General features: G+C 40.1%; 1 protein-coding gene across 1 annotated transcript in view; it reads right to left on the bottom strand.

Moving 5' to 3' along the window:
* Positions 1 to 15,798: 15,798 nt before the first annotated feature.
* CUNH14orf39 (chromosome unknown C14orf39 homolog) overlaps positions 15,799 to 26,865 on the bottom strand; it is a 29,608-nt gene continuing 18,541 nt past the window's right edge. Inside the window, exons 11-17 of the mRNA XM_040975720.1 lie at positions 26,698 to 26,759; positions 26,546 to 26,604; positions 24,115 to 24,176; positions 23,004 to 23,179; positions 22,137 to 22,281; positions 18,914 to 18,971; positions 15,799 to 16,005 (exon numbers count right to left, since the gene is read on the bottom strand). Coding sequence (XP_040831654.1) covers positions 15,803 to 16,005; positions 18,914 to 18,971; positions 22,137 to 22,281; positions 23,004 to 23,179; positions 24,115 to 24,176; positions 26,546 to 26,604; positions 26,698 to 26,759 — 765 coding nt within the window. The 3' untranslated portion in view covers positions 15,799 to 15,802. The remainder of the gene's footprint in view (positions 16,006 to 18,913; positions 18,972 to 22,136; positions 22,282 to 23,003; positions 23,180 to 24,114; positions 24,177 to 26,545; positions 26,605 to 26,697; positions 26,760 to 26,865) is intronic.

Raw genomic sequence — 26,865 nt, 5'->3', positions numbered from 1 at the left:
CGTCGTTTCTGGCCCAGGAGGTGTCGCGAAGCCAGCTCTCACCATCCAGTCCGTTCAAGGGACTTCCGTTGGATAACATGATATTATGATAGAAGATCCTTACGAAAAGCAAGCTGAACAGGATGCGCAGCAGTGCACCTTGACCTTTTAGGTACCACGGAATGGAGCAATTCATAGCAAAGAGGGATCTGTACATGAAAAACAGACAAGGCTTCGTGTTAGCTGATTCCATCACCGCACAGTCCACGATTTGTAACGATTTGTAAGAGCTGAGAGAACAGTCTTCCTGTGAAAGACATGGACGATGGTCCTGTCACTCTATAAGAATGACTTGAAGAGAAGCAAGTTGTAGCAGAGGACCAAGGTCGAAATCCAGTAAGACAGCAGAACATCTATATTCTTAGATTCTTCTGCCAAACAAAAAGATGACCTTCCAGGAAGGCTGGCCAATGTCATCAGGTTGGCTGCTTCATATACTAAGTGTGGCCAAATCAACAGGGCCAGCATCCCAATTTTCTTAAGCCTACAAGCATGAGAAATGCATTTTCTTACGATAGTTCCCCCTTTAATAGGCAGATGTAGCTACTCTGTTTTCAGAAACACAAGAGGGATTTTTATTTGTATAATAGCCCAGATAAAACTAAAGACTAGGGCCTAACACGGTAGCCTAGTGGCTATGGTCTTCACCTTGCATGAACTGAGATCTCATATGGGCACTTGTTCGTGACCCTGCTGCTCCACTTCCCACCCGGTTGCCTGCTTGTGGCCTGGAGGACAACCCAAGGTCTTGGGATCCTGCACCCCTGTGGGAGACCCGGAAGAGGCGCCTGGCTCCTGGATTCGGATCAACTCAGCTCTGGCCATGCCAGCCACTTGGGGAGTGAATCATCGGATGGAGGATCTTTCTCTCTGTCTGTCCTTCTCTCTGTAAATCTTATTTTCCAATAAAAACAAATAATAAATCTTTAAGACAAACAAACCAGAGACTATCTCCTGCATTACTACTGAGAGACCATTGTCCACCCACCAGTGTGTGTATGTATGAAAATGGTTTACTGCATACTTTAACATGCTCTGTGTTTTGTATTGGAGAGTCCAATAATGTAAATTTTAAAAGCATCACTACTTTAGCACAGTAAAAGGAAGTTCCAAGAGCTCCCATACGGACTGCTCCAAATGCTTCAACGATACTTGTGGAGTATCGTGATTTTTAAAAACAGAAATTCAACGTCAGTATCATTGTATAAATACCATTGTGTGCTTGTAAAAAGGACGTTGATGAACACAGCTATATACACAGATATACAGATGTACACTTTATATATTTAATGCACATATTAAAGACAGTGTTCTTGTCTGTCACTGAACTGATAGTACTTGCGGTGTAACATCTTACAGACGTCGCCTTTAAATATTGGTTGGGAAAGAAATGCCCAGACTTTTCAAATCCCTGTATCATATGTTTCCTTTGTTTGTTTGTTGACCTAGGGAACAGTGCTTATGACCGTAAGTACAACAAAAAGTGCATTTCCTCAAACTTTTGAAAAGATGATTTCACAGTTTTCGTGCGCCCTTTTCAGGCCCCTGCAGCTGTAGATTCTCCGTCCCTTGCTTGCTCAGCATAAATGCATTGGTAAGGCCAGATACACAGGTTTAGAACTTTCGCCTGTTGGTGATGTTAAGCGGTAGCTGATGCTGAATGATTAAATGGTAGACAAGTATTGTGGATGTGAATGTGGGAAGTCATTTTAATCACGTGTAATTGGTCACGAGGCCTAATTTGCAGTAATTACTGCTGTTTTGTGTAACAATGCCTGTTGCTTTGTATGCATTAACATTTGGGTGTAAAGATTGTGTGTCTGTCCAACAGGAAGCCACGGTATTTAAATTGACCGACCTACGGCTACAACTACTTTGACGTGGCCAAATGTAAACTAAAAGCCTTAATTAAAGTGATGCAATTTTGTACAACTTAGCATCAGTCGTTCAATAAATTTGGATTGCTTTGCAAGGGCCTGCATTATAATAATTAGTCTCTACAAACTAAGAACAGAACCACTGTCATATGTTAAAAAGAATATATGAGAATCCCACAGGAAACATTATACTCAGATGGAAAATGTTTCCTCCAAGACCAGGGATAAGCAAGCGCTCTTGCTTTTATCACTTTTCTCTAACACGGTACTGGAAGTTCTATGCAATTAGGTAAAAAGGAGAAATGAATGGTATCCACACTGAAAACGAAGCAGTAAAAACATCTGTTGGAAGATGACGTTAGCTAATCCACAGAACATGGAGAAGACCCCTCCTGTCCCCGGCACAGACTGGAAGGACTAACACGTGAGTTCAGTAGGGCTGCAAAAAAAGAAAAAATCAGCTGCATTTCTACACACTGACCAAGAACAATCTGAAAAAGAAGAAAACAACTCTATTTGCAACAGCATAAAAGAAAAAAAAAAACACTTAGGAGTAAACCTAATAAAAGATTTAGACGCTGAAACCACAAACATAGCTGAACTGAGAGACAGCACAAATCAATTAAACGATCTGCTATGTCCATAGATTAGAAGATGTAATATTAACATTTTTAAAATAGACTGATTTATTTGAAAGGCAGAGCTAGAGAGGCAAGTACAGGAAGAGAGAGCTTCTATCTGCTGGTTCACCCACGGGACGGCCACAAAGTCAGGCCCGGGACAGACGGCAGCCAGGAACCTGTAACTTGGTCCAGGCATCCTACATGATTGGCAGGGACCCGAACATTTGATTCATCATCACTGTTTTCGCACGTGTATTAGCAGGGAGCTGGGTTAGAAGTGGAGCAGCTGGGACTCCAACTAGCGTTTATGTAGGTAGCCATCGTCACTGGTGGCAGCTTAACGTGCTGTTCCACAATACAGACCCTGACCCTGACATAACTAAGATTGTCAGCATGCCAATTCTACTGGAGAAGATCTGATATCCGATGTGACCCTTATCAAAGCTGCAGTATTTCTGCACAAATGGAAAAATCCATCCTAAAATCCATTTGGAATCACAAAGGATTCCAAATAGATAAATCTGGATTATATCAATGCTGGGGGACTCACAATTCCTGATTTTTCAGCTTACTACAAAGCTACAGTAATCAAAAGCATGATTCTAGCATAAAGACAAATACATCAATGGGACAAAACAGAGGACCCCACGATAAATGCGAATGTATATGGTCAAATGGTTTCTAAACTTCCCATGGAGAAAGAGTGTTCTTTCAACTAATAGTGCTAAAATTAACTGGATCTGGTTGGGGAAACTGTATAGTCACATTAAAATGAAATTAGATTCTTGTTTACTTTTTTTCTTGAGGATTTATTTTGTTTTATCTGAAGGAATATCAGACAGAGAGAGAGGGAGGAAGGGAGAGACAGCTGCTGGTTCACACATCAGATGGCTGGGGCCATGCCAGGCAGAAGCCAGGAGCTACGAGCTTCTTCCAGGTAGTTCTTGTGGGTAGCAGGGCTCAGACACTCGGACCACCATCCTTGTTAGGAGGGAACTGGATCGGAAGTGAGGAGCTGGGGTAAGAACTGGTGCCTACGGGATGCTGGCATTATAGGTGGCAGGTGTTGACCGAGTTTGCCACAACGTCAGCTGCACAAACTCTAAAATCCGCAGGAGAAAAGAGAACGAAGGTTCATGACTTTACATCCGGCAGTGGCTTTCTAAATATGACTCCAGTAGCACAGACAACAAGAGCGAAAGTTATCATCAAGCAAAACAAACAAACAACAACTTCTGTGCATCAAAGACATGACAAACAGCTAAAAGTCACCTACAGAATGGGAGAAAATATCTGCAGATCACATAAATACGCAGGTGTATACTTAACAAAACATGTAGGGATCGGCAGGCTGAAAGTGACAAAACGCTCCACTTAGCCACTTCTGGCCAAGGAGGGCACAGGGAAGCTTATGTCGCGTGTCTCACCAGCAGCTCAGTCTGAGAGTGCAAAGGAAGGGTATAGAGAAGTGAATGCATTACATTTCTTCTTGCTTTAATGAGCTAATGTTTGCTCTTAAGGTGTCATGTAGAAACCAAGGTTTATTTGCGTAGGCTGGTATCCCCTCCTTGCCTGACCTAGCCTGTAGTACATACTGAATACTTGCTGAAGAAATGAAGAAATTGTGACAAGGAAGAGACGCTGACCATTTGGAAGGAAGTGCTCCTGAGAGCACTCACTTGATATTTCCGCTATCCTTCGGCTGTATTCTTTTTTTTTTTTTTAAGATTTATTTATTTACTGGAAAGTCAGATATACAGAGAGGAGGAAAGACAGAAAGACAGAGAGAAAGATCTTCTGTCCAATGATTCACTCCCCAAGTGACCCCAATGGCCGATGCTGTGCCGATCCGAAGCCAGGAGCCAGGAACTTCTTGCGGGCATCCCACACGCGGGTGCAGGGTCCCAAAGCCTTGGGCCATCCTCGACTGCTTTCCCGGGACTCAAGCAGGGAGCTGGATGGGAAGTGGAGCTGCCGGGACTAGAACTGGCGCCCATATGGGATCCTGGCGCATTCAAGATGAGGACTTGAGCTGTTAGGCCACACTGCTGGGCCCCTTCAGCTGTATTCTTTTCTTTGGAAGAGCAACACGTTTCTCTCTCTGGGAACCACGTTCCCCGACTCCAGGCAGTCAGATAAAGTGCTGAAGATGGAGTGGATGGCCCAGGCTCAGCCAGCAGGGTATTGTTAGCATTTTGAATGTTGAACATAGCGCTGGAAGCTGGACACACAGTTGAACTTGTTTTAGACCCTGGAATTTTCCCGGTTCCCAAACTCCCTTAATTTGTTTAGCTTTTGCTTCCTTTCCCCTAACTTCCCCCGAAAGATTCACTTAAAAAAAAAAAAAGATTTATTTTTATTGGAAAGGCAGATTTACAGAGAGAAGGAGAGACAGAAAGAGAAGCTCTCTCATTCTATCTGCTGGTTCACTCCTCAAATGACCACAAAGCCAGAGCTGAGCTACCCCGAAGCCAGGAGCCAGAAGCTTCCTTTGGGTCTCCCATGTGAATGCAGGGTCCCAAGACTTTGGGCCGCTCTCACTGCTTTCCCAGTCCATAAGCAGGGAGTTAGATTACGGCAGCCAGGGCTTCCAACTGGTGTCCATATGGGATGCCTACACCAAAGGCACACTCTATCCCATGGCACTGGCCCCAACAAAGAACTTCTTAAACTACTGGAATAACATTTATAAAAGGAACTGATCCAATATTTTCCAAAAGATCCTACCCTTTAGCGTTCTCCATGGTTGCCTAGCAACACACTTAATAGCACATGTTAACTACCTGCTTGTAAGACTGAGTCTGAACAAATTTCCTTTTCTTTTTATTTATTCATTTGTAGCACTGGATTTGGAGTCATCACCGTACAAAGGGATTTGCAGAAGAGGTCTTTAAACCTGTGCTTATTAACATACAAGAGTGCATGCATTTGTATCTATTGTTATTTCTGAATTTACGAAGTTGTGGTAAAAGCATTGACCATCAAATGTCATCTCTCATATACTGATAGCCCAGAGAAAAAGTAACTGTATTTGAAGTCCTGGAAAAATTTGCTAAGCCCTTAGCATTCCCTTGTCAAAGTCATTACTATGAGCCAAAAAAAAAAAAAAAAAAAGACAAAAAAAACAGAAATTCAAATAACAGTTTAAAAATATGTCAGTACAGAAAAAATGAGCTTAGCATGTGGTTTTCTGACTTCTTAAGTATTATTTCCTTTGGAAACTAAGGGAAAAATAAATTTCACATCTCGTGAAATCTCAAATCTCTCCGTTCCTCCCTACACAGGGAGGAGAGCATGAGAAAGGTTAACTTGTGCAAATGGAAGACTCCTTGTGGAAAGGTGTGTGTGTGTGTGTGTGTGTGTTCTCCTTTATTACCTAACCCAGAGGACACTCAGTGTGTTTACGGGTAGGTAGAGATTCCTAAGAAGCAGGGCGAACGTCCGAGAGTTGGCGCATCCGCGCAAGCTCCAGCATCCTTGCCCGTCCGCCACCTGCGCCTTCCGCAGAGCAGTAACCCTTCTAACAGGAAGCCAATCTTGGTGCCTGGTTAACCTTTCTGCTTTATGTGAAATAGAGGAGGTCACTTGATTACGCAACAAAGCGCTTCATGGCAGCTTCCTGAAGTTTTCCTGGCTTGGAAGATTCAGTCATTTGCAAAAATAATTTTAGGTGCTTTTGAAAGAGTTAAATATTTGTGAATTAAATACCTAATAACTAAATAGCTACGGAGCACCGATGATACAAGAAGCCTGTAGCGGGGGTTTGAAGATAGCAGTGAGTCAGACATACTTGGTCCCTTGCTTCCTGGAATTTAACGTCTAGTAAACCCTGAACAATCAGGTACACAATTCCTTAGATATTACAGCTGCGCTTAAGGAAGCCAGCACAGTGCAACGCAGCAGGCGTCTGTGCACTCTGGGCAGGAAAAGGGGCCTCTTAGAGAAAGTGACGTGAATCGGACCTGGAGCCAAATTTCTGCTTGCTTATTATTATTATTATTATTTTTATTATTAGAAAGTCAGATACACAGAGAGGAGGAGAGACAGAGAGGAAGATCTTCTGTCCGATGATTCACGCCCCAAGCGGCCACAAGGGCTGGTGATGCGCTGATCCAAAGTCAGAAGCCAAGAGCCTCTTCTGGGTCTCCCACACAGGTGCAGGGTCCCAAAGTTTTGGGCCGTCCTCGGTTGCTTTCCTAAATAAAATCTTATAAAAAGGAAGGGAATTCTGACATATGCCACAAGATGGGTGAACCTGGAAGACATTATGCTAAACGAAATAAATCAGTCACAAAACCATTGCTACATCCTATGTGATATGAGATACTTAGAGCAGTGAAAATCCGAGACTGGAAGTCAAACGGTATTGCCAGAGGCTTGATGGGAATGGAGCTTCAGCTGCACATAATGAACAGTTATGGAGAAGGATGGTGGTTATGGCTGTACAACACTACGATGTTTAATCCGTAATGCAGTAATCAGCCCATGTCTTCAGGGGATACATTCCTAGACCCCAGGGTATTCCTGAAATCAAGGACCATACCAAACTCATATGTATGTCCTATGTGTTTTTGTCCTATATACATATGATAAAATATAATTTACAAATTAAGGAAGAAATTAATACAAATTTACCACAAAAAGGAATATCATAATATACAATGGAAGAAGTTACATGAGTGTAGTCTTTTTCTCCCTAAAATGGCTAATGTGACAAACGGCGAGGTAACGTCCACCGCATGGGGACGCTGTGGCAGAATGGCACATGGCCCAGGCGGGCAGAGCAGGATGACCACAGGCTGGCCACCACAGGTGGGCAGGTGGAGCAGGACTGCCACAGGCCGACCAGAGGAGCAGTGGGTGTGGAGAACTCAACACCTCAGGCCCATGCAGTGCTTGTTTCTGCAAGGTTTCGTGTAACATTTTTGGGTTGAGTTCATCATCAATAACCGAAAATGCAGGAAAAAAAAAAAAAAGAACACAGGTAAGTGGGGATTATTGTATTATTGTGGCTGTGACTGTACAACTTTATTTGATGTATATTTTATCATGATAGAAGCACTGAAGAAAAAATAATCAAAAGAAGTATAACCAAAGGAAATCTCATCTGAAAGTAACTTGCACTAGCCTACCCCCACATCAACAGTGGAGTACGCAGTTCCCCCACGTCCTCACCACGGGTTGTGTTCTGTTGATGTCTGTCTGTAGGCCATTGGCACTGGGGTAGGTGGAACCCCGAAGTGGCTTTTATTTGCATTTCCCCGATCGCTGGGGAACCTGAGCATTGTCTGTTCGTGTGTCTATCAGCCATCTGAATTTCTTCTGAAAAATATCCGCTCCTCTCCTTCCCCCAGTTCTTCACAGGGTTGTTGTTCTGCTAATGTCAAGTTGTCGAAGCTCTTCGTAGATTGTGGATATTAGCCCCCTGTTGGTGGTGTCATGTGCAAAGATTTTCTCCCGATTTTTTTTGGTTGCCTCTTTGCTTTGTTGATCATTTCCTTTGCTGCACAGAAGCTTTTTAGTTTGACGGAGTCCCACTTTTTGTTTCGGCTGTTTATTTGCTTGTGATTTTGGTGACTTTTCTAAGAAATCTTTGCCTGTGGTCATGCCTTCTAGTTTTCCTCCGGTAACTTGACGATGTCGGGGTGCAGATTCAGGTCCTTGATTCACTTAGAGTTGGTAAGGTGACAGGTGGGGATCTTATGCTTAGTGAAATAAGCTAATCCCCAAAGGACAAACACAGCATATTCTCTCTGATGCGACCTTTGTGTAAAGAACAAAATCAAGTGAAGTATATGCTGATATTCTCATAGATGAGCTGTATAAAGGATACTTGCATACTGGGAAGTGAAATGACACTGCAGGATGCATCTCTATTTCTGAATAAAAGTCAGACTCCCTTTGGAAACATGTAAATACCTCTGTACAGATACCAGATTTCCCACCTTCGTCTGTACCTACCATGTCATGACACATCTAAACAGCAGAAGGTTAAACTTGTAACTGTTCCTAAGGAATTATGCTTCTGTGATAATCCAGGGAAAAATGGAAAGAAGGGAAAAGGGGAGGAGAGAGGAAAGACTCCTATAGCTACACAACTGGATTACAGTAAAGAACAAATATGCTTGAATAACAACAACAACAGCAACAACAACAACAAACCTGCAAGTGCAGGCACTTGCGAAGGCAGTTTCTGAAATGCCACTTCTGGTATCAGAGTTCCCGGGTTCGCGTTCTTTGTCCATTCCCAGTTTCAGTAGCAGCGATGACTCAAGTAATTGTTCTGTTCCCCGGGTAGGAGGCTTGGACTGAGGTCCAAGCCCGGACTTTGGGTTGGGTCAGTCCTGTCGTGAGTATCTGGGTGTTTAACCAGTGCATGGAAGGTCTCTGTCTTCCTCTTTTTCAGATAGAATGAATGAATAGAGTTTTTTTTTTTTTTTTAAGATTTATTTTATTGCAAAGTCAGATATACAGAGAGGAGGAGAAACAGAGAGGAAGATCTTCCGTTCGATGATTCACTCCCCAAGTGGCAGCAATGGCTGGAGCTGTACCAATCCGAAACCAGGAGTCCAGAGCCTCTTCCAGCTCTCCCATGCGGGTGCAGGGTCCCAAGGCTTTGGGCTGTTCTCAACTGCTTTCCCAGGCCACAAGGCGCTGGATGGGAGGCGGAGCTGCCAGGATGGGAACCAGCGCCCATATGGGATCCTGGCACGTTCAAGGTGAGGGCTTTAGCCGTGGAGCTACTGCTGGACCCGAGTGAATAAAGTTTTTAAATGATTTATTTATTTGAAAGAGTTAGAGGAGGGGAGGGAAATGTCAGAGAGAGAGAGAGGGAGGAAGGAAGAGAGAGAGATAGGTTAGAGAGGGAGGGAGAGAGAGAGAAAGAGAGAGAGAGAATACTCACTGGTTCACTCCCCAGATGACCACAATAGCCAGGATTGAGTCAGGTTGAAGCCGGGAGCCAGGAGCTTCATCCAGGTGTCCCAGGTGGACTTGGGCCATCCTCCACTGCTTTCACAGGCACATTAGCAGGGAGCTGGATAAGAAATGGAGTAGCTAGGACCTGAACCAGTGTCCATTTGGGGTGTCAGCACTGCAGGTGGCAGTTTTACCTACTTCACCACAGCACTGACTCCGAAAAAATAAATATTCAAAAACTGAAAAAGTAAGTTGCAAATAAGTAATTTCTAATTAACATCATACTTAAGAATTCTAATCCTTAGACAAGCATATCATTTAATGTGTGGTTTATATCGGAAAAACTAAAAGCAAGCCTGACAAGAGTAGCTTAATTACACTAATATTTACTGTTAATATTTTGATAACTCATTGTGATCTTGACATACACATATATTTTGTAACAGTTGAACCTAATTATATGTAACAATGTTTCAGTTTTTCATTTTTTCAACTGGCAGGGCTTAATATGTATTCTATGATGGTGTTAAAGATGCTTTATAAAAACAAAAAGTGATGTGTCTAGAAGCAGAACTGCTGAGCTGCAAACAACCCGGCTGGGAGTCAGAGAACATTAGGACAAGCCTGTGCAGAAGGAGATGGATTTGATTGCATGTGACTCGTGTCGACTTTGGAGAAATCAAGAGCAAACCATAAAGCAAGGCAAAGAAATGCGTTTCAATGAGCCAGCCAGCCTGTAAGGCAAGCTACATGGCCGCAGCGGACATGCAAAGGGAAGCCATCAACATGCCAGGTTCACCATCTTGAACGTGTACATCACTTGTTCATTCAATTCATTCAAAACATCAATTTTTACTAGTGAAAATACTAGCATTCCAAAATTGCAAGTACACTCTGGTCTGTTGGTAGTTAGGAAAGCTCTCTACCTACACAGCTGCCTGAAATTCTAGCATCCACTCAGATCATGAAAAGTTTACCTTCCTATTTTCCAGTCACCAAAAGGGATTTAGAACCTGAATCCACGGAGTACAGATCACTTTCTGCTTTTAGAACGCAACATGCACGTCCCCGCCTGAGAGAAGGAGAGACAGAGACAGAAAGAGAAAGAGGTCTTCCATCTGCTAGGTCATTCCCCAAACGGCCACAGCAGCTGGAGCTGGACTGGTCCAGAGCCAGGAGCCAGGAGCCAGGAGCCAGGAGCCAGGAGCCAGGAGCCAGGAGCTTCTTCCAGGGCCTAAGGACTGGAGCCATCTTCTGCTGGATTGGAAATGGAGCAATCAGATCATGAACGATGCCCATATGGGATGCTGGTACTGCGTGGTAGAGGATTAGCCTACTCTGCCACCATGCTGGCTCCATGCCTTCCTTCTTTCTCCCTAATACACAAAGAGGCATTTCCAGCTGCAATTCTCATGAACTCAGCCAGATATTGTGCACTCAAAAACTGGGAAGCTCTGGAACTAGACACTATAAACAAGAAGCTTATCTTCCTTTGTGACACTGGTCACAATCTAAGCTAGAAAAGACGCTTGGCCACTGAACAAGACTCAACATGAATATCATCTTCCAAAGTGACCTCTCTAAAGGAGGCAGCCAAGACAGCCACGATTCCTTACGTTTGGGATTGCATTGCACACTTTCCAAGCTCCACCCCCAGAAGGAGCTACGGATTCTATCATGTCTTTGCCTTCCCACCACAGACATGGAATCCAGACATGCAATAGAAATATATGATGGATGAACCATTATTGAGCTGTCCTCCACTATTCAAGAGTTCACCACACCTGAATGCCAGAACCATCTGCAGGAGCGCTGAGTGCTCTTACCCCGATTCTCTGCTTCAGCCCCCTTCTCTGCACAGCCCCCTCTACCAGAAGGGAGTCCGACCGGAACCACCTGTGATGTCCTGTGAGAGAAGCGGCGAGCGGAAATGCTGGGACCATTAGAGTACACGTCCCTTTCCCATGACCAACTTAGATCAAAGTTAACAAAAGCTAGGGCGGTTTTAGAAGACCCCACCAAATTTACTGAAGCATTTCAAGTCTTAACTCCAGTCTTTCACCCAACCCGGAGCGCCGCACACATTGTTTTCTCTGCTGTTGCACCGCAGCAGAGGAAAGCTTACCTGATTTAGATTCCAGCTTATGCTGATCCCATGGTGGCTCAACAACCTTGCCAAAATGATGGTCCCATTAATAGGATGTGATTGAATTTATCAAAGAGGTCATGGTGAATTAAAGCACCGAGATCACTTGGTGCTTTATTTATAGATCAAGTCCATAAATTTTAAGTCTATAAATTACAGATAAAATCTGCAAATTGTCATAAAGTCACAGAGGCTACACAGGATAAGGAAGATAACACAACCTTATTTCAGGGAAGAGTGATAGAGGTCTTACGAAAAAATATTAACAGGGGCCTGGTGCAGTGGCTCAGAGGCCAAATGTTTGCACGCGTCAGAATCCCATAGGGGCATCAGTTCGTGTCTCAGCTGCTCCACTTTCTGTCCAGCTCCCTGCTTGTAGCTGAAGAATGCAGTTGAGGACGGCCCAAAGCTTTTGGGACCTGAAAGAAGTTCCTGTCTCCTGGTTTCAGACAGGCTCAGCTCCAGCCGTTGTGGTCACGTGGGGAGTGAAGCAGCGGATGGAAGATCTTTCTCTCTGTGTCTCCTTCTCTGTAAATCTGCTTTTCCAATAATAATAATTATTATTATCCAATTATTATTATTATTCCAATTATTATTCCAATACTTATTATTATTCCAATAATAATAATAAGTAAATCTTTAAAAATACCCATATTAGCATAGACCCTAGCACACATGAATGGCAGATACTACTTGCTACCTTTTTGACCAGTCAGAACTAGCCATGGAACCCCAAGCTCCCACCTTCCAGCTTCTCCTTCTTACCTACCTCCTGGGCCCCTAAGCTCCCACCTTCCAGCTGCTCCTTCTTACCTACCTCCTGGGCCCCTAAGCTCCCACCTACTACCTGCTAGACTTAGCACTGATAGTGAAGCACTATCCCAAACTACTCCCTTTTGAATGAATGCTCAACTGAACTCCAGCCCAAACACCACCTCCTGTATATCTTGACAGCATAAAAGGATGGTCCAAACCTCATTGGAAGGAATTATTTTGCTGGCTTGTTTGGGGGCCTTTGTGTATATGTTTTGACTTTTGGTTCCCTCTTTATCAAGTTGGCTGACTTACCCCTTGAATATGCGTACACTTGTTTGGCTTTCAATAAATCCTGCTTTCCTCTCCACGTCTTGCTTCCACTCTGAATTCTTTCATGCATGGAGGAAAGAATGTGGAATAAACTCAACTTAGGGCCTGTGGCTCAAAGAGAAATCAGTGAATTAAAAATCAGATACAAGGAAATCACACTAACAAAGGAAAATGAGTTCAGAGAGAGGGTCAGATCTGTGAACATGCAAATGCTTTTTTAAAATTTTACTTCATTTTATTATTACCATTTTATGATACAGTTCCATAGAGCATGGAATTTCCCCTATCCCCTCCCCAACTCCCTCCCCCTTTGCTGAGTTCCCCTATATCATTACTATAGTATAGTTCTTCATACACAATCACACGTCCATCGTTCTGGGCATGGACAATGACAGAGAGTCCAGCATCCTATGGACATTCAAATGCTTAATGCACAAATTTGAATCCTGGAGGAAAGGAGAGAGAGACAAAGCACAGGCAAGGAAAAAAATTCTTAAAGAAATATAACTGAGAATTTTATAAAACGAATAACATATACCAATCCAAGAGGTCACTAAATCTTAGCACAAAGCCAAACAGGGCACTATATTCAATAAACAAACCACACCCCTAAGTATATCATATTCAGCTACTGAGAGGAACAGAAAGACATAAATCATAAAGCTTCAAAAGAGTGAAGAAATACATACACAGAACAAAAATATTCTAATAGACTTTAATTCAGAAACCCAAGTAAATTAGAAAATTCATAAAATTATAATCCTTTCAACACTGTTTTTGCTGCAACTCAAGGTTTTTGTTATTCTTGTTTTTATTTTTATTTCTTCAAAATAGTTTCTTCCCTCTTATCAAATTCTTTACCGACTCAGATTACATAATAGCATTATTTTACCCAAGAAGCTTTTGTGTTTTCATTTTCTCATCAACACATTGGTTATTCAGTAGCATTTATACATACTGTATATATTAGGCAATAATTAACATGAAAGATCTTAGATCCACTGGTTTACTCCCCAGTCTGCACAACAGCCAAAGCTGGGCTGAGCCAAGAACTTCTGAGTCTCCTCTGTGGCCTCAGCCGCCCGGGCGCTTTGGCCATCCTCCACTGCTTTCCCAGGTGCACTGGCAGGGAGCTGCATTCAAAGTGGAGCAGAAAGGACTCAAACTGGCACCGGAAGGAATGCTGCTGCCACAGGTGAGGCTTCACCTGCTATGCAACAGCGCCAGCCCCCTGGAAATACTTTTTAAATGCACATTTTATCTTACTTACTGGCACATGATAACCATACTGCTGTTTCTGGATATTACTTAAAGTAAAAATTACGGAATCACTGGAAATCTCAAGGCTAAAACCAGTTTGAATTTAATAACAAAAAATAAATAAATAAATTCAACATTTTCCCTCATTTTCAGTATACTTACCACATCAATCATAACTATCAATTTAGTGATTAGTACTTAAATTAAACCTTATACAAAAATTCCATTTTCTTATCTGTAAATTTTGACTTTCAGCCAGTTGAAGGATTGAGTGAAGTTTTCTTAAATTTCGTTATTAGATTCATCTTAAAGTCTTTGGAAAGGCTAACTTAATACAATTGTGACATGTTTAGCCACTCCAAAGAAGCAAGATGGGTTTCCATATCGAGACTGACAATGCCACAAATATCCCAAACAGAATATAAAGATTCTCAGCTCACATAAACAGGCTTTCTGGGGAGAACAGGGCATTTAGCCTGAAAATGGTTTGAGAAAGCAGAGAAAGGAGAGTGGTTTTGGGGATTAAACGGTGGGACAGGGGTAAGGGGGGAACAGTTTCCATACATGACTTGAACTTCCTGCTGGAGCCACAGGGAGCAACCAGTTTTACCAGCTGTGGGAGAGCAGACGAAAGAAAGGTTGTGAGGTTTAAAGTCTATCAGTAGTCACACAACAAAATATAGTCATATTCTTTATTATTTGACAACTCAATCCAACTAAAATTCAAATACAGATATTGAGCAACATGTTTACATAATTGTATCATGCTAAATGTCTTCATTTAAGATAACTGACAAAAATACAAAATATAATAATGAACTGTTTTGTTGAAGAAACAAATGTTTTCTAAAAAAAATATTTAAGGAAAAAGCAACGCACTAATGCGACCACCACTCAGAGCAATAGTTTTCAGAAGTTATTCTATCCTTTCATACTCAATTTTCTTTCATTAAAGATACTAGTGCAACAGCTAATGTTACAATTTTACCAAGAAAACAACAAAGACTTTGTTTACTGACAATAACATAAATTCTTTGAAATTATTAATAGACTATCACTCTGAATCCAGACACAGTGAAACATAAGTAAAAACAGTAATTTTAAGGATTTCGCTTATTTTTTTTAATTGTGAAAGTAGATATACAGAGAGAAGGTGAGACAGAGAACAACCTTCCATCTACTGGTTCACTCCCCAAACGGCTGGAGCTGAACCAGTTGGGAGCCAGGAGCCAGGAGCTTCTCTCAGGTTTCCAGCATGGGTGCAGGATCCCAAGGACTTAGGCCATCTTTCATTGCTTTTCCAGACCACAATCAGTGAGCTGGATCGGAGGTGGAGCTCCAGGGAAGAAACCAGCACCCAAATGGAATGCTGGCATTTGAAGTTGGAAGATTAGCCAGTTGAGCCATTGTACTGGGCTCAAAAACAATAATTTTAAAAGAATGCTTTAGTTGCTAAAGTATACCCCAGCACTAATTCTGTAGTTACCACTAAAAAGTATGCTGAGCGCCTGAAGGAACTCTTGTTCTTATTAAACCATCTAAAATACTTCTATCATAAAACTGAGGTACCAGAGACAATCAAGGTTAGCATTCACAAAAATAGGAATAGAAAAAACCTATAACAAACATTCTTCTCAAACATGGCTTAAAAATCAAAATCAAATAATCATCAGCTACTGCCATTAAACAAAAGTGAAATGTTCATTACTTAAACATTTAAATTACAACAATCAGATAACCATGTTAATCTATTACTGCTTTAACCGACAAAACAATCTTTGAATTTTCAGTAATAAATTTATGCCCTCGGTGATTTCAGAGTAGTAGAATAATTCAAGAAATTGGTAACCAGGTCAAAAAAAAGGAAACTGTGCTGTATTTTGAGAGGAAGACGAAAAATCCTTCAAGGAAGAAGAGGGTATTGAGCTTTGATCCTGTTCAAATGAGAACGGAAAACTAAAATCATCTTTTCTAGCTCCAAATGCACGAGTTGAAGTATCCGATGGAAATGAAAACGTGAAGGCATCTTCTCCTTCCGGTTTCCTAAATAAATTTCCTGAAGAGAAATATTATAATGTCATATCATTCGTGTTATATATAAAATTTACTTACTTACTGAATTATATATCTTATATACAACAGAGTAACACTGGATCATTCATCTGTTTAGCACATTTAACTGTATTCCCCTTTTGTTGATGGTGCTCATTTTTAGAAACTGAAAGGTTAGAACACTTCTAATCATCTGAACTCGGGCATCAAAAGAACTAGTATACCAGCACAGGGCCAAGCTAGGGTAGAGAGCTTAAGTGAAGAGCCTGAGAGAGACAGAGTCAAGTACACAGAGCAAGCACTGCAGTAACAGAAGTCAACCCCCACTGGCAAGAGCACTGAGAAGCAGTAGAGACGGAAATGAACTTGGGTGGATTAATGAATCTCCCACTTTAAAATACGAATTTTAGGGCCCAGCAGCGTGGCCTAGTGGCTAAGGTCCTTGCCTTGCACATGCAGGGATCCCATATGGGTGCCAGTTCTAATCCCGGCAGCCCCCGCTTCCCATCCAGCTCCCTGCCTGTGGCCCAGGAAAGCAGTCGAGGACGGCCCAAGGCTTTGGGACCCTGCACCCATGTGGGAGACCTGGAGGAAGTTTCTGGCTGCTGGCTTTGGATTGGCGCAGCACTGGCCATTGGGGTCACTTGTGGAGTGAATCAACAGATGGAAGATCTTGCTCTCTGTCTCTCCTCCTCTTTGTATATCTGACTTTGCAATAAAAATAAATCTTAAAAAAAAAAAAAAAGCACACTGGGTTGTGCTTTGGCTGCTCAACTTCCAATCTAGCTCACTGTTTATGGCCTGGGAAAGCAGTCGGGGACGGCCCAAAGCCTTGGGATCCTGCACATGTGTTGCAGACCTGGAAGAGGCTCCTGACTTCTGCCCCCAATAGGCTCAGCTCTGGCCACCGTGGCCATTTGGGTTGTGAACCAGCAGACAGAAGGTCTTTCTGTCTCTCCTCTCTGTTATCAGCTTTTCCAATAAAAATAAACAAATCTTTAAAAATAAACCTACATGATTTCAAAATTTTTGTACCAAAATAGGTTTATTTTAATAAACTTACCTATTTTATAAAAGATTTGTTTTTACAGGAAAGTAATATATAGAGAGAAGAGAGACAGAGAGGAAGACCTTCTGTGCGTTGATTCACTTCCCAAGTGGTCGCAATGTCTAGAGCTGAGCCAATCCAAAGCCAGGAGCCCAGAGCCTCTTCTGGATCTCCCACACAGGTGCAGAGTCCCAAGGCCTTGGGCCATCCTTGACTGCTTTCCCAGGCCACAAGCAGGGAGCTGGATGGGAAGTGGGGCTGCCAGGGTTAGAACTGGTGCCTATATGGAATTCCAATGCATTCAAGGTGAGGAATTAAGCCGCTAGGCTACCGTGCTGGGCCCATACTTACCTACTTTTTAAAAAGTTTGTTTTATTTGAAAAAGCAGAGCAACAGAAAGAAAAAGAGAAATTCCTTCCACTGATTCACTCTTCAGGTGTCTGCGACAGCCAAGGGAGGTCCAAGATGAAACCAGGAGCCAGACCCGACCCGGCTCTCCGCAGTGGGAGACAAAGCCTCAAGCTGATGCGTTATTCGCCGGCTGTCTCACAGCTTGTGCAGCAGGAGGGCTCTGGGCGCAAGTGGAGGAGGGACTTGAACCCAGGAAGTGAGACATGGGATGTGGGATGCAAACATCTCACACGGTGTCCTAACTGGTGAAGCACGTTCACCTCTGCTGCCTGCAGGTCCTGGAATTTCTGAAGGGCCCTTGCACGTGGTATTGTTAAGTAAACAGACAGAATAACTAAGAGATCATAGGTCTTTCTAATTTGTTAAAATAAATTTATGTATAAAATTATTTAGGTGATTACTTCTAGGATTGACATTAGGAAAAATACTGTTTTTCACTAAACATGTTACTTAAAACTACAATTATAAAATATTGAAACATCTTAATCGTAATTTTAATGCACTATTAAGCAATTAAAAGCCCATGGTAAATAAGATTGATTTGAAAATAAGTCTTTTAAGGCATCTATACTTATCCCAAGAGAACGAATCAACCTATACAACATTAAACAAAGGAAACGACTCTGTGTCACTTTGAAATATTTATGTATTTCTAAACAATCTCTCTCACTTCACCCTAACTAGAGTTGGACCAAACAGCAATAAACGGGTAGGTTTTCACACACCCTCTCTCGCCCTTCTCATTTCACATTTACACTGACATCAGTAGCCATCCCTAAGACTTGAATGAACACAGCTGTAAGGTAGACATGGATGCAAAAAGAACGAAGATCCTGAATCTTTCTGAGCAAATCTACTGATTTTGTTTTTTTTGTTCAGACTTCATCTGAAATCATTAAGTAACATATATGCTCATCAAAAATAAAATTTTAAGTGACTATGCAAGATGGTGATTCTAAGCGTGTGGAGAACTCAGAGGTGAATAAAACTGAGTTCATGGCCTCAAAGAAAGCATCTATGATGACATATTCATAAATAACTAATCACAGAATTCAGAATATTTTTAAAGTATAAAAAAACTACTTAAAAAAGTGAGGGAAGCATATTTTCAGAATGGGAAGTTGAGGAGGGAACCTGGTCTTAAAAGACAAAGAAATACAATTGGGTAAGGGAATGTGTGCATATCTGTGACCCACTGAGTGGATTTCATTCTAAGTGGGTGAGGACATGTGGACATATTTGTTTTATAAACTGAAATACAATTAGCAATATTTAGAAAAGCAAGTTTTGGTAAAGAAGTAATAGAAGAAGTTAAATTGCTTTATAAGAACAATGAATGGTGTGTAATTATTGATGATTTTTGAACAAAAAAAAACCTAAGAAACTCAGAAACTAAAATACTAATCAGAAATATTAATATGCTTTCATATATAGCAAACTTCAAATTACTTACCAATTTCTTGTTGTGATGAAACAGGATTTAGATTTCCCTCAGAATAACGTTCATTAAACTGGAAAATAATTACCACAACATATTCCTTAAGCAATCCGGACAACACTACATGTGTACACATATATACGCATATAATGTTCATATCTGAATCTAAAGCTTAGAATTAGAGTCCACATACCGCCAGCTTTCTGAACAGCATCTATAAACTAAAAACTCGATCTGTCGTCAAAACCTTTTACTTACACTAACACAGGGCCACAAATATGATTTCAGGTGATACAGAAAACGTGAAAATATACATTGTGCTAAGGTTAGCTTGTACTTTTGAATCTTAATCTAAGATTCCATTTATCTTTTTGCTGTTTTTCAAAAAAAAACAAAAAACTAACAAACCTTCCTATAAACATAATAATAGTGTGTCCCATAACAGTGATTAGAGCTGCATTTACAACGCCAGCATCCTGCTGTTCCACCTACAATCTGACTTCCAGCTAATGAACCTGTGAAGGGCAGAGGATGGTGTACCTACTCAGGCCTCTGCATCCCACATGGGAGACCCAGATGGACCTTTGGGCTCCTGGCTTTGGCCTGGTCCACCTCTAGCCATTCCAGCCTTTAAGAGTCTACAACAGCAAATGAAAACATTCTCTTTTTCTGTAACATTGCCTTTCAAATAAGTAAATCTTTAACAAATAATAATAAACCTTTAACAAATAATAAATCTTTAACAAATAAAAAAACAGTAATAGGAAGTTGATTCATATCAGTTAATATCAATTTTGTTGCCACCTCAGCAATATGGACTTATTAAACATGGAGAAGAGGACTGGATGCTAAGCACAACAGTTAAGACACGGGTTGAGATGCCCACATACTCTATCAGAACGCCTAGGCTCAGGTGACTCCTCTCTTTCTGATCCTCCTTCTTGCTAACGTGCACCCTAGATGCAGGAGGTGATGACTCAAGCACTTGAGCTCCTATACGCCCTTATGGGAAACCAACACGGAGTTCTGGGGTCCTGATTCTTGCCTGACCCAGGCCTGCCTGTTGAGGGCATTGGGGAGTGATTCAGTAGATGAAAGAAAAATGAAAATAAATTTAAAACTAGGATGCTTCAATACTATAAACAGCTAAATACTAAAATGAAAATAGACACGAGACAGCTGAATAGTAATCTATAGCCATTTTGAGGTGTATAGAACCCAGTTGAATATAAACCAAAATTGAAACGTCTATGAAGAAATCACAGGATGCAGTTAAGAACCTGCATTTTCCTATTAACATATTGGTTAATCAATACCATGTCAATTAATGCCATAATGTTGTAAATTGTTGTTGATGTTATGTTGGGGCTTTTAATTGATTGGGATGATATTCTGCCAGCTTTACCTTCAGACCAGAGATGGTCTCACCAAGAAATTGTTGAACTCACTAGGATAATAAGATGCTGGACTTTATGCTTGGTAAATACTTCCAATGAAAGAATCTCAACTGAATTTGAACTGTGGTAATGCAACAAGGTGGAGAAATCCACCATGGGGAGAGGGTTCGGGGAGGGGTGGGGGGAATCCCAGCACCCATAACACTGTGTCACATAATGCAATGCAATTAATAAAAATAAAACAGGATCACAACAGCACAGTTTCCAGTATTGCTTTTATTCTTCTAATGTTGCACTGTCAACATTTTCTGATTTTATTCTGAAACTTGGTCCTTCAGCAGTATAGTATTCTCTCACGTACACAAACCAAAACTTTTCAGCAGATCTCTTATTTTGAATATTTAGGTTGTTTCAACTCTTATTCTTTCTTTTCTTTTTTTTTTTTTTTGTTAAGATTCATTTATTTATTGGAAAGTCAGATATACAGAGAGGAGGAGAGACAGAGAGAAAGATCTTCCGTCCAATGATTCACTCCCCAAGTGAGCGCCACAGCTGATACTATGCTGATCCAAAGCCAGGGACCAGGAACTTCTTCCGGGTCTCCCACATGGGTGCAGGGCCCCAAAGCTTTGGGCCGTCCTCAACTGCTTTCCCGGGCCACAAGCAGGGAGCTGGATGGGAAGTGGAGCTGCTGGGATTAGAACCGGCGCCCACATGGGATCCCTGGGAGTTCAATGCAAGGACTTTAGCTGCTAGGCTGCTGCGCCAGGTCCAAGTTTATCAATTTTTTTCAATTATCTTCAAAGACCTAGCTTTGGTTTTATTGATTTTCTTTCACACTTATCTTTCATCTCATTCTTTCTGTCCCTAGCATTCGAATTTTCTACTTACTTTGAATTTGCTTTACTGCTGCTTTTCCAACATCTCATGACAGAATTTCAGGTCGCAGATTTAAGATCTTTCTTCTTTTCTATTAATTATTTCAATCATTAATAAAAATATTTAAAGCCACCATTTTGTTCTGGCTTTAGCAACGTCTACAAGTTTAAAATTATTTTTTCATTTTATTTGGGAGGCAGAAAAGCAAAGAGAAGTCTTCAACCCACTGCTCACATACCCACAATAGCAGGGTGGGCCAGAAAAAACTTCAAAATTTCAACTACAAAAGTTCAAAAATTGTGGCCTAGAGCCAGAAACTGAATCTGTGTCTCCAACATGGGTGGCCCGAGACCCAAGCTCAAGCATCTGCTGCCTCTCAGAGTGCACTTGGCAGGAAGCTGGATTGGAAGCAGAAGAGCTGGGGCTTAACCCAGGCATCCCCATGTGGGATGCTGCTGTCTTAGGCAGAAAACAATTTGCAAATATACACTTGATTCTTTTCTCCATGGTTTTTTATCAGCTGAATTTTCACTCTTTTTTTAGAAATATTTTCTTATTCATCTCATGATTGCTTTGATCTTTGGGTCCCTACACCCATGCTAGAGACCCAGAAGAAGCTCTTCGCTCCTAGCTTCCGGCCTGCATTGCTCTGTCTATTGTAGCAACCAGTGGATGGAAGATATCTTTGTCACTCTTCCTTTCTTTCAAGTAAAATGAATCTTTTAAAATTAAAAATGATAAAAATAAAAACCCTACCCAAAGATTCTTCTTGTACTGACCAAAGATTTTTCTTTTATTAATGTCAATTTGGGGTATTCTTTACTGTACTACCAATACTCCAAATTTCTAAAATATTGCCTTTTTATTATTCTTCCCCAGAACAGTTTGGAATTAGACCACTAAAATTACTGAAAGTTACAGTAAACAGTTTTTAGAAATAAAACTTTAATATATCATGTTACCTGATCTGATGAGATTTCTGAATCAAATATGGAAGAATCAAATAAATTCAGTCCAGGTGATTGAGAAGTATAACTCATAAGAAAAGAAAATCCAGGGGATTCCTTTTGTGCTTGATCTTCAGGTATTGCATTCCTATTTCTGTTACAGAAAAAATAAAGTCATCAAACTTGCTAAAAATCTACTGTTAACCACACAGACTGATTCCATTATTAAGGTTCCTACCTTAATAATGACAGAGAGAAGGGAATTAACTAGGAAAATGTAGGAAGTAGCAAATCTATGGAGAAAGGGTGATTTGGGGTAGACAATAACATTAATAAAGCGGAAAAATGAATTTTGGGGTAATTATGAATCATGTACACTAAGAACATACTGTCAGACTTCATACTGGTGCTTAGACATAACTAGCTATTCTCCCAATAACCCTGTAAGACGGGGGACTGAAGGTGGCCAGTGTTGTGGCATAGGAGCTAAGCTGCCCCTACAACACCAGCAGCCCAGAGGAGTGCTGGTTTGAGTCCTGGCTGCTCCACTTCTGACTCGGGTCCATGTTAGTGCCTGGGGAAAGCAGCAGACGGCTCGAGTGCTTGGGTCCCTGCCACCCCCGTGGGAGACCCACATCAAACACCTGGCCTCAGGTTTCCACTGAGCCCATCTCCATCTCTTAATTACTCTTCGAAATAAATCTTTTCTCAAAAAAAAAAATAGTCACTATTTCTATCACCCTTAATTTACTATATATATGTTCAAAATCACTCCATAATAAAGACTTGTTAAGATTACAGGTTTAGGCATCTTCCAATCCCTATCAATTATTTCTACAGCCCAAAATAGGTAATTTTATTATGACTGTTAAAATATCCCACATTTCAAATGTCGGGGTTTTTGGAAACTGTATTTTCTCCAATGAATCAGGTGTTTTCACAGCTTCAGTTCTTAAAAACATAGGAATTTCAGGAGTTTGTGAAAAGTTCTCAGTTTGTTCTTCTACTTCATCACTACTATTTTCTATTGATTTTCCAAAACGTTCTGTGTAGACAGTCTGCAAATGCAAAGCAACAGGAAACTATAAAAATTGCAGTAATTGAAGACATAAAAGCATATATGGTAAAAGCACTAAATCTATGATGTTATTATTTCACAAAGTAAAATAATAATCGATAAAAGTGATGTTAATATATTTACCTAGAATCAGAAAAATAATTAATTTCAGTTATCTAGGTTCTCTTTTCTTCCTGGCTCAAACAATGCGAGTGACAGTCAGAAGATACTAAAGTTGACAGAGAAAAATGGCTAGCAATGATTTTTCTTTTATAATTGCCACATTCTACTTTGGTTGAAAAACTGCATATACCACCTCCTTAAAAGAGAAAAGTAACTCAAATCTTAAAACCAATCTTATTGTCTGGCTTAGCATGTTTTTGCACCATTTTGCTCTTATGACCTCAATATTCTATTTTCTCCACAAAGATGAAGAATCTGAATACCATTTTTTTAAAATTATTATTTTGTAGCCAGAGGTGGGAATACACAAACATGCTTACTACATCAAATCTCATGCCAGCATCACAGGCACTGTCTTAACTTGGCATGCCACAGCGTCACTTTCTCTCTTTCCTTTCTCTCTCTGCCTTTCGAATTAGTAAATACATAAAATCTTCTAAAAATAATTCAAAGATATTTTTACGGGTATCATTAGTCTGGAATTAATATGGCAAATCATTTACATTTTAGTAGTGGTCTTCACATATACCATCAGGTATCAATAATACTTTTTTATATATTTTCACATAAACTTTTTGTGGATTCCTTTTTAATACGAGAAGTGGAATCTGAATCCTCAGAAACCTGATTAACAAACCAAAAACATCACAGATTGATAATCCTCATTGTACTGAATCTAAAATGTAAATGGATGCAGAAGGTCTTAAATTGGGATGCTTAGCTTCAAAGTAAGAAACGAAACATTTAACTTACTTGTGAAGTAGATTTTGATTCTCTCAGTTTTCTCACTGGCCCTTTATCTCCATACTCAGCATCTGCTTTTTTGAAAACAAATTATTGGGGGGTGGGAGTTTGGGGGGTAATCCCAGCCTTTACGTAATTATACCACATAATTCAAAATTCAAAATAAAAATCTATTAAAAATTATTTCTCTTTTTGTAACTTATGCTAGTTGAATCATGAAAATACCAGTATTTGGCTGTTTTAACCTACAAAAGTGGCAACTTAATAGTTCAACCCACTACAGCAAGAAAAGGATAAGAAAATATAATATAAACAGTTAGACAAAATTACAAGGAACATTCACAAAACCACCACGCAGCTAAAGAAATAAAGTATCATGAGCACTCCGAAAGACCCCAAATCTCTGTCTTCCTCCTCAGGAACAATCACGATCCTGACTTTCTATAATAATTTTACTTTGCTTTATGTAGTTTCACCACTGAAACAACTGTTTTTTCCTATTTTAAAATGTACAATAAAATGTGTGCCATTACATCTTTTTCACATAGCATATGCTTCTGAGATTCATCCACATTATGCCAAACACAGATTTCTTATTCTTACTGATATCAAATATTCCATTGTAAAAACAATATGGTATGCCTATCCATTCCACTGCAAATTAGCATTTGGAAAGCTTCTGCTTTGAGGCTATTACCAACAATGATAGCATAAACATTCTTTGACACATACTGTCACAGGATGTACACCTAGGAACAGAATCGTGAAGTTATAAGTGTGTCTTTCATTTTGACAGATGCGATTTTTATCGTGACAAGAGACCATCCTGAACTGCCCTCAAGAAATCATTCACTCTTTCTGCACAAAATTATCAGTTCCAGTTATAATTAAATTTTGATCTCATTAAATGAGCTTACTAATAACTGTTTTGTCCTATATTCCCATTAATTCTTAGTATTGAAGACTTCAAAAATTTGCTTAATTGGTGAGTATGTAATGATATTTCACTGTTGTTTTATTTTGCAGTTCTGTGAGTTGCTAAATATATTTTTAAGAACCAGACAGACACACAGAAAGAGAGTAAGTTTTCCTCTGCTGGTTCATTGTACAAATGCCCCTAACAGTTGGGGCTGAGCCCAGCTGACTAAGAACTCTAGCGGCTTGTGGCTGTGGGGAAGTGAACCAGTGGATAGGGGAGTTCTCTCTTCCTCTCTGCTTATTCCTCACTATCCCTTTCTATCCCATTCCCTTACCCCTTTCAAATAAATTAAATTTCGGAAAGTCTCAAGGAATCCTATGTTCTTCCAAAATAATTATACCCTTTTTAAAACATAGGTAAGTATGTTAAACAGCAGGTAGAACTAAGTCAGACACGTAAACTTCTTTACACCTTTTATTAGAAGGATTATAAGCAGTTGGACAGATCAACTGGAAATGTAAAATACAAGTTTTTCTCTCAGAAGAAAGAAGAGAGGATATTAAAATTGAGTAAAATAAGTGTATTGTGTTGGGCAGGTACACTACGAGAAACAGAGCCACACTACGTTATATGATTGCTCCTAATATGCACATATTTGCATAATTTTCATGCCACCAAAATGAAACAGCTTTTCCATGCTAAAAATAAGTCAGTAATCAGATAAGAAATGGTAAAAATTAATTAATGTAATAACTGTCATGGACTACTTGGTTACCAAAATATGTGCATAACACATAACATTATACATAGATATACACACATGTATATGTATGTATATATAGAAACACACACATGTATGCACACAGGTATGTTGTATGTATCCATATGTACACATGGAGAGAGTGTTAGTGTTTTCAAGGGTATGTCACAAGTTCCAACAACTAGTTGATTTTAGAATAATAAACTCAAATATATATTATGTAATTTTTCTGCGATTTTATTCAAAGCAAATAGACCAAGATAGTAAAAAGATTAGTGTAAAAGAATATAGTAGTATTATTTAAGTTTTAAACACTAGAAATGACAAAATATTCAATGTGAGAGAGTGGCTGGATAATTATAGCATATCTACACAATAGAACATTACAAATAAAATCTATTTAATAATATAGGGAAATATCTCAAATGTGTATCAAGCGAAAAAGGATACAAAATTATGTAAATGGTATGACTTAAATTTAGGAAGAGAGATGAACAAAGCATACATACTCACAGGAAGAAAAAGAGAACAAATGTCAGCATATGTATCATGTCACTGAAGGCTAGTGACAGTATTTTTGGTTCCTTTGTAATTTGCTACAATGACTGCACTTTTTGTTTAAGAAAAAAACTTGCTTTAAAGCCACACTTGCATAGTAAGTTAAAAAGAGACACAAACAATTCAAATGATATTTGTAAAGTACAAAATCCTATACATTATTTATTATCCCTACTTGGGAAAAATATGTACACAGTACCTACCTGTATGTCCCTTTTCAAACCACTGGTTACAGTTTGAATGCCTCTGTGGAGTCAGCAATCTAAAATGCAATAAATACATTTTAAGTAATTTTCTAATCTCATATTCATAAACTGCCCCGGAAATTATGGTATTTCCTTATTTAAAAAAATACCTGAATTGCAGTAAATTTTGTGAACTTTTTGGATGGCTATTTACCACAGAGTCATTAAATATCTGAAAGAAAAATATTAAGTCTCAGACTTTGCTATGCTTCTTCACTTGTTCACCCGTCCTAACTCAGTGCCCTTTTAGTTCATGAAGTTCATCACCATCATCACCA

Source organism: Ochotona curzoniae, unplaced genomic scaffold, assembly GCF_017591425.1.
Source record: "Ochotona curzoniae isolate NIBS_2020 unplaced genomic scaffold, NIBS_Ocur_1.0 contig_2688, whole genome shotgun sequence".
Classification (NCBI taxonomy): Eukaryota; Metazoa; Chordata; class Mammalia; order Lagomorpha; family Ochotonidae; genus Ochotona; species Ochotona curzoniae.
The sequence above is the reverse complement of the archived record's forward strand: the minus strand, read 5'-3'. Positions and strand labels throughout refer to the sequence as shown.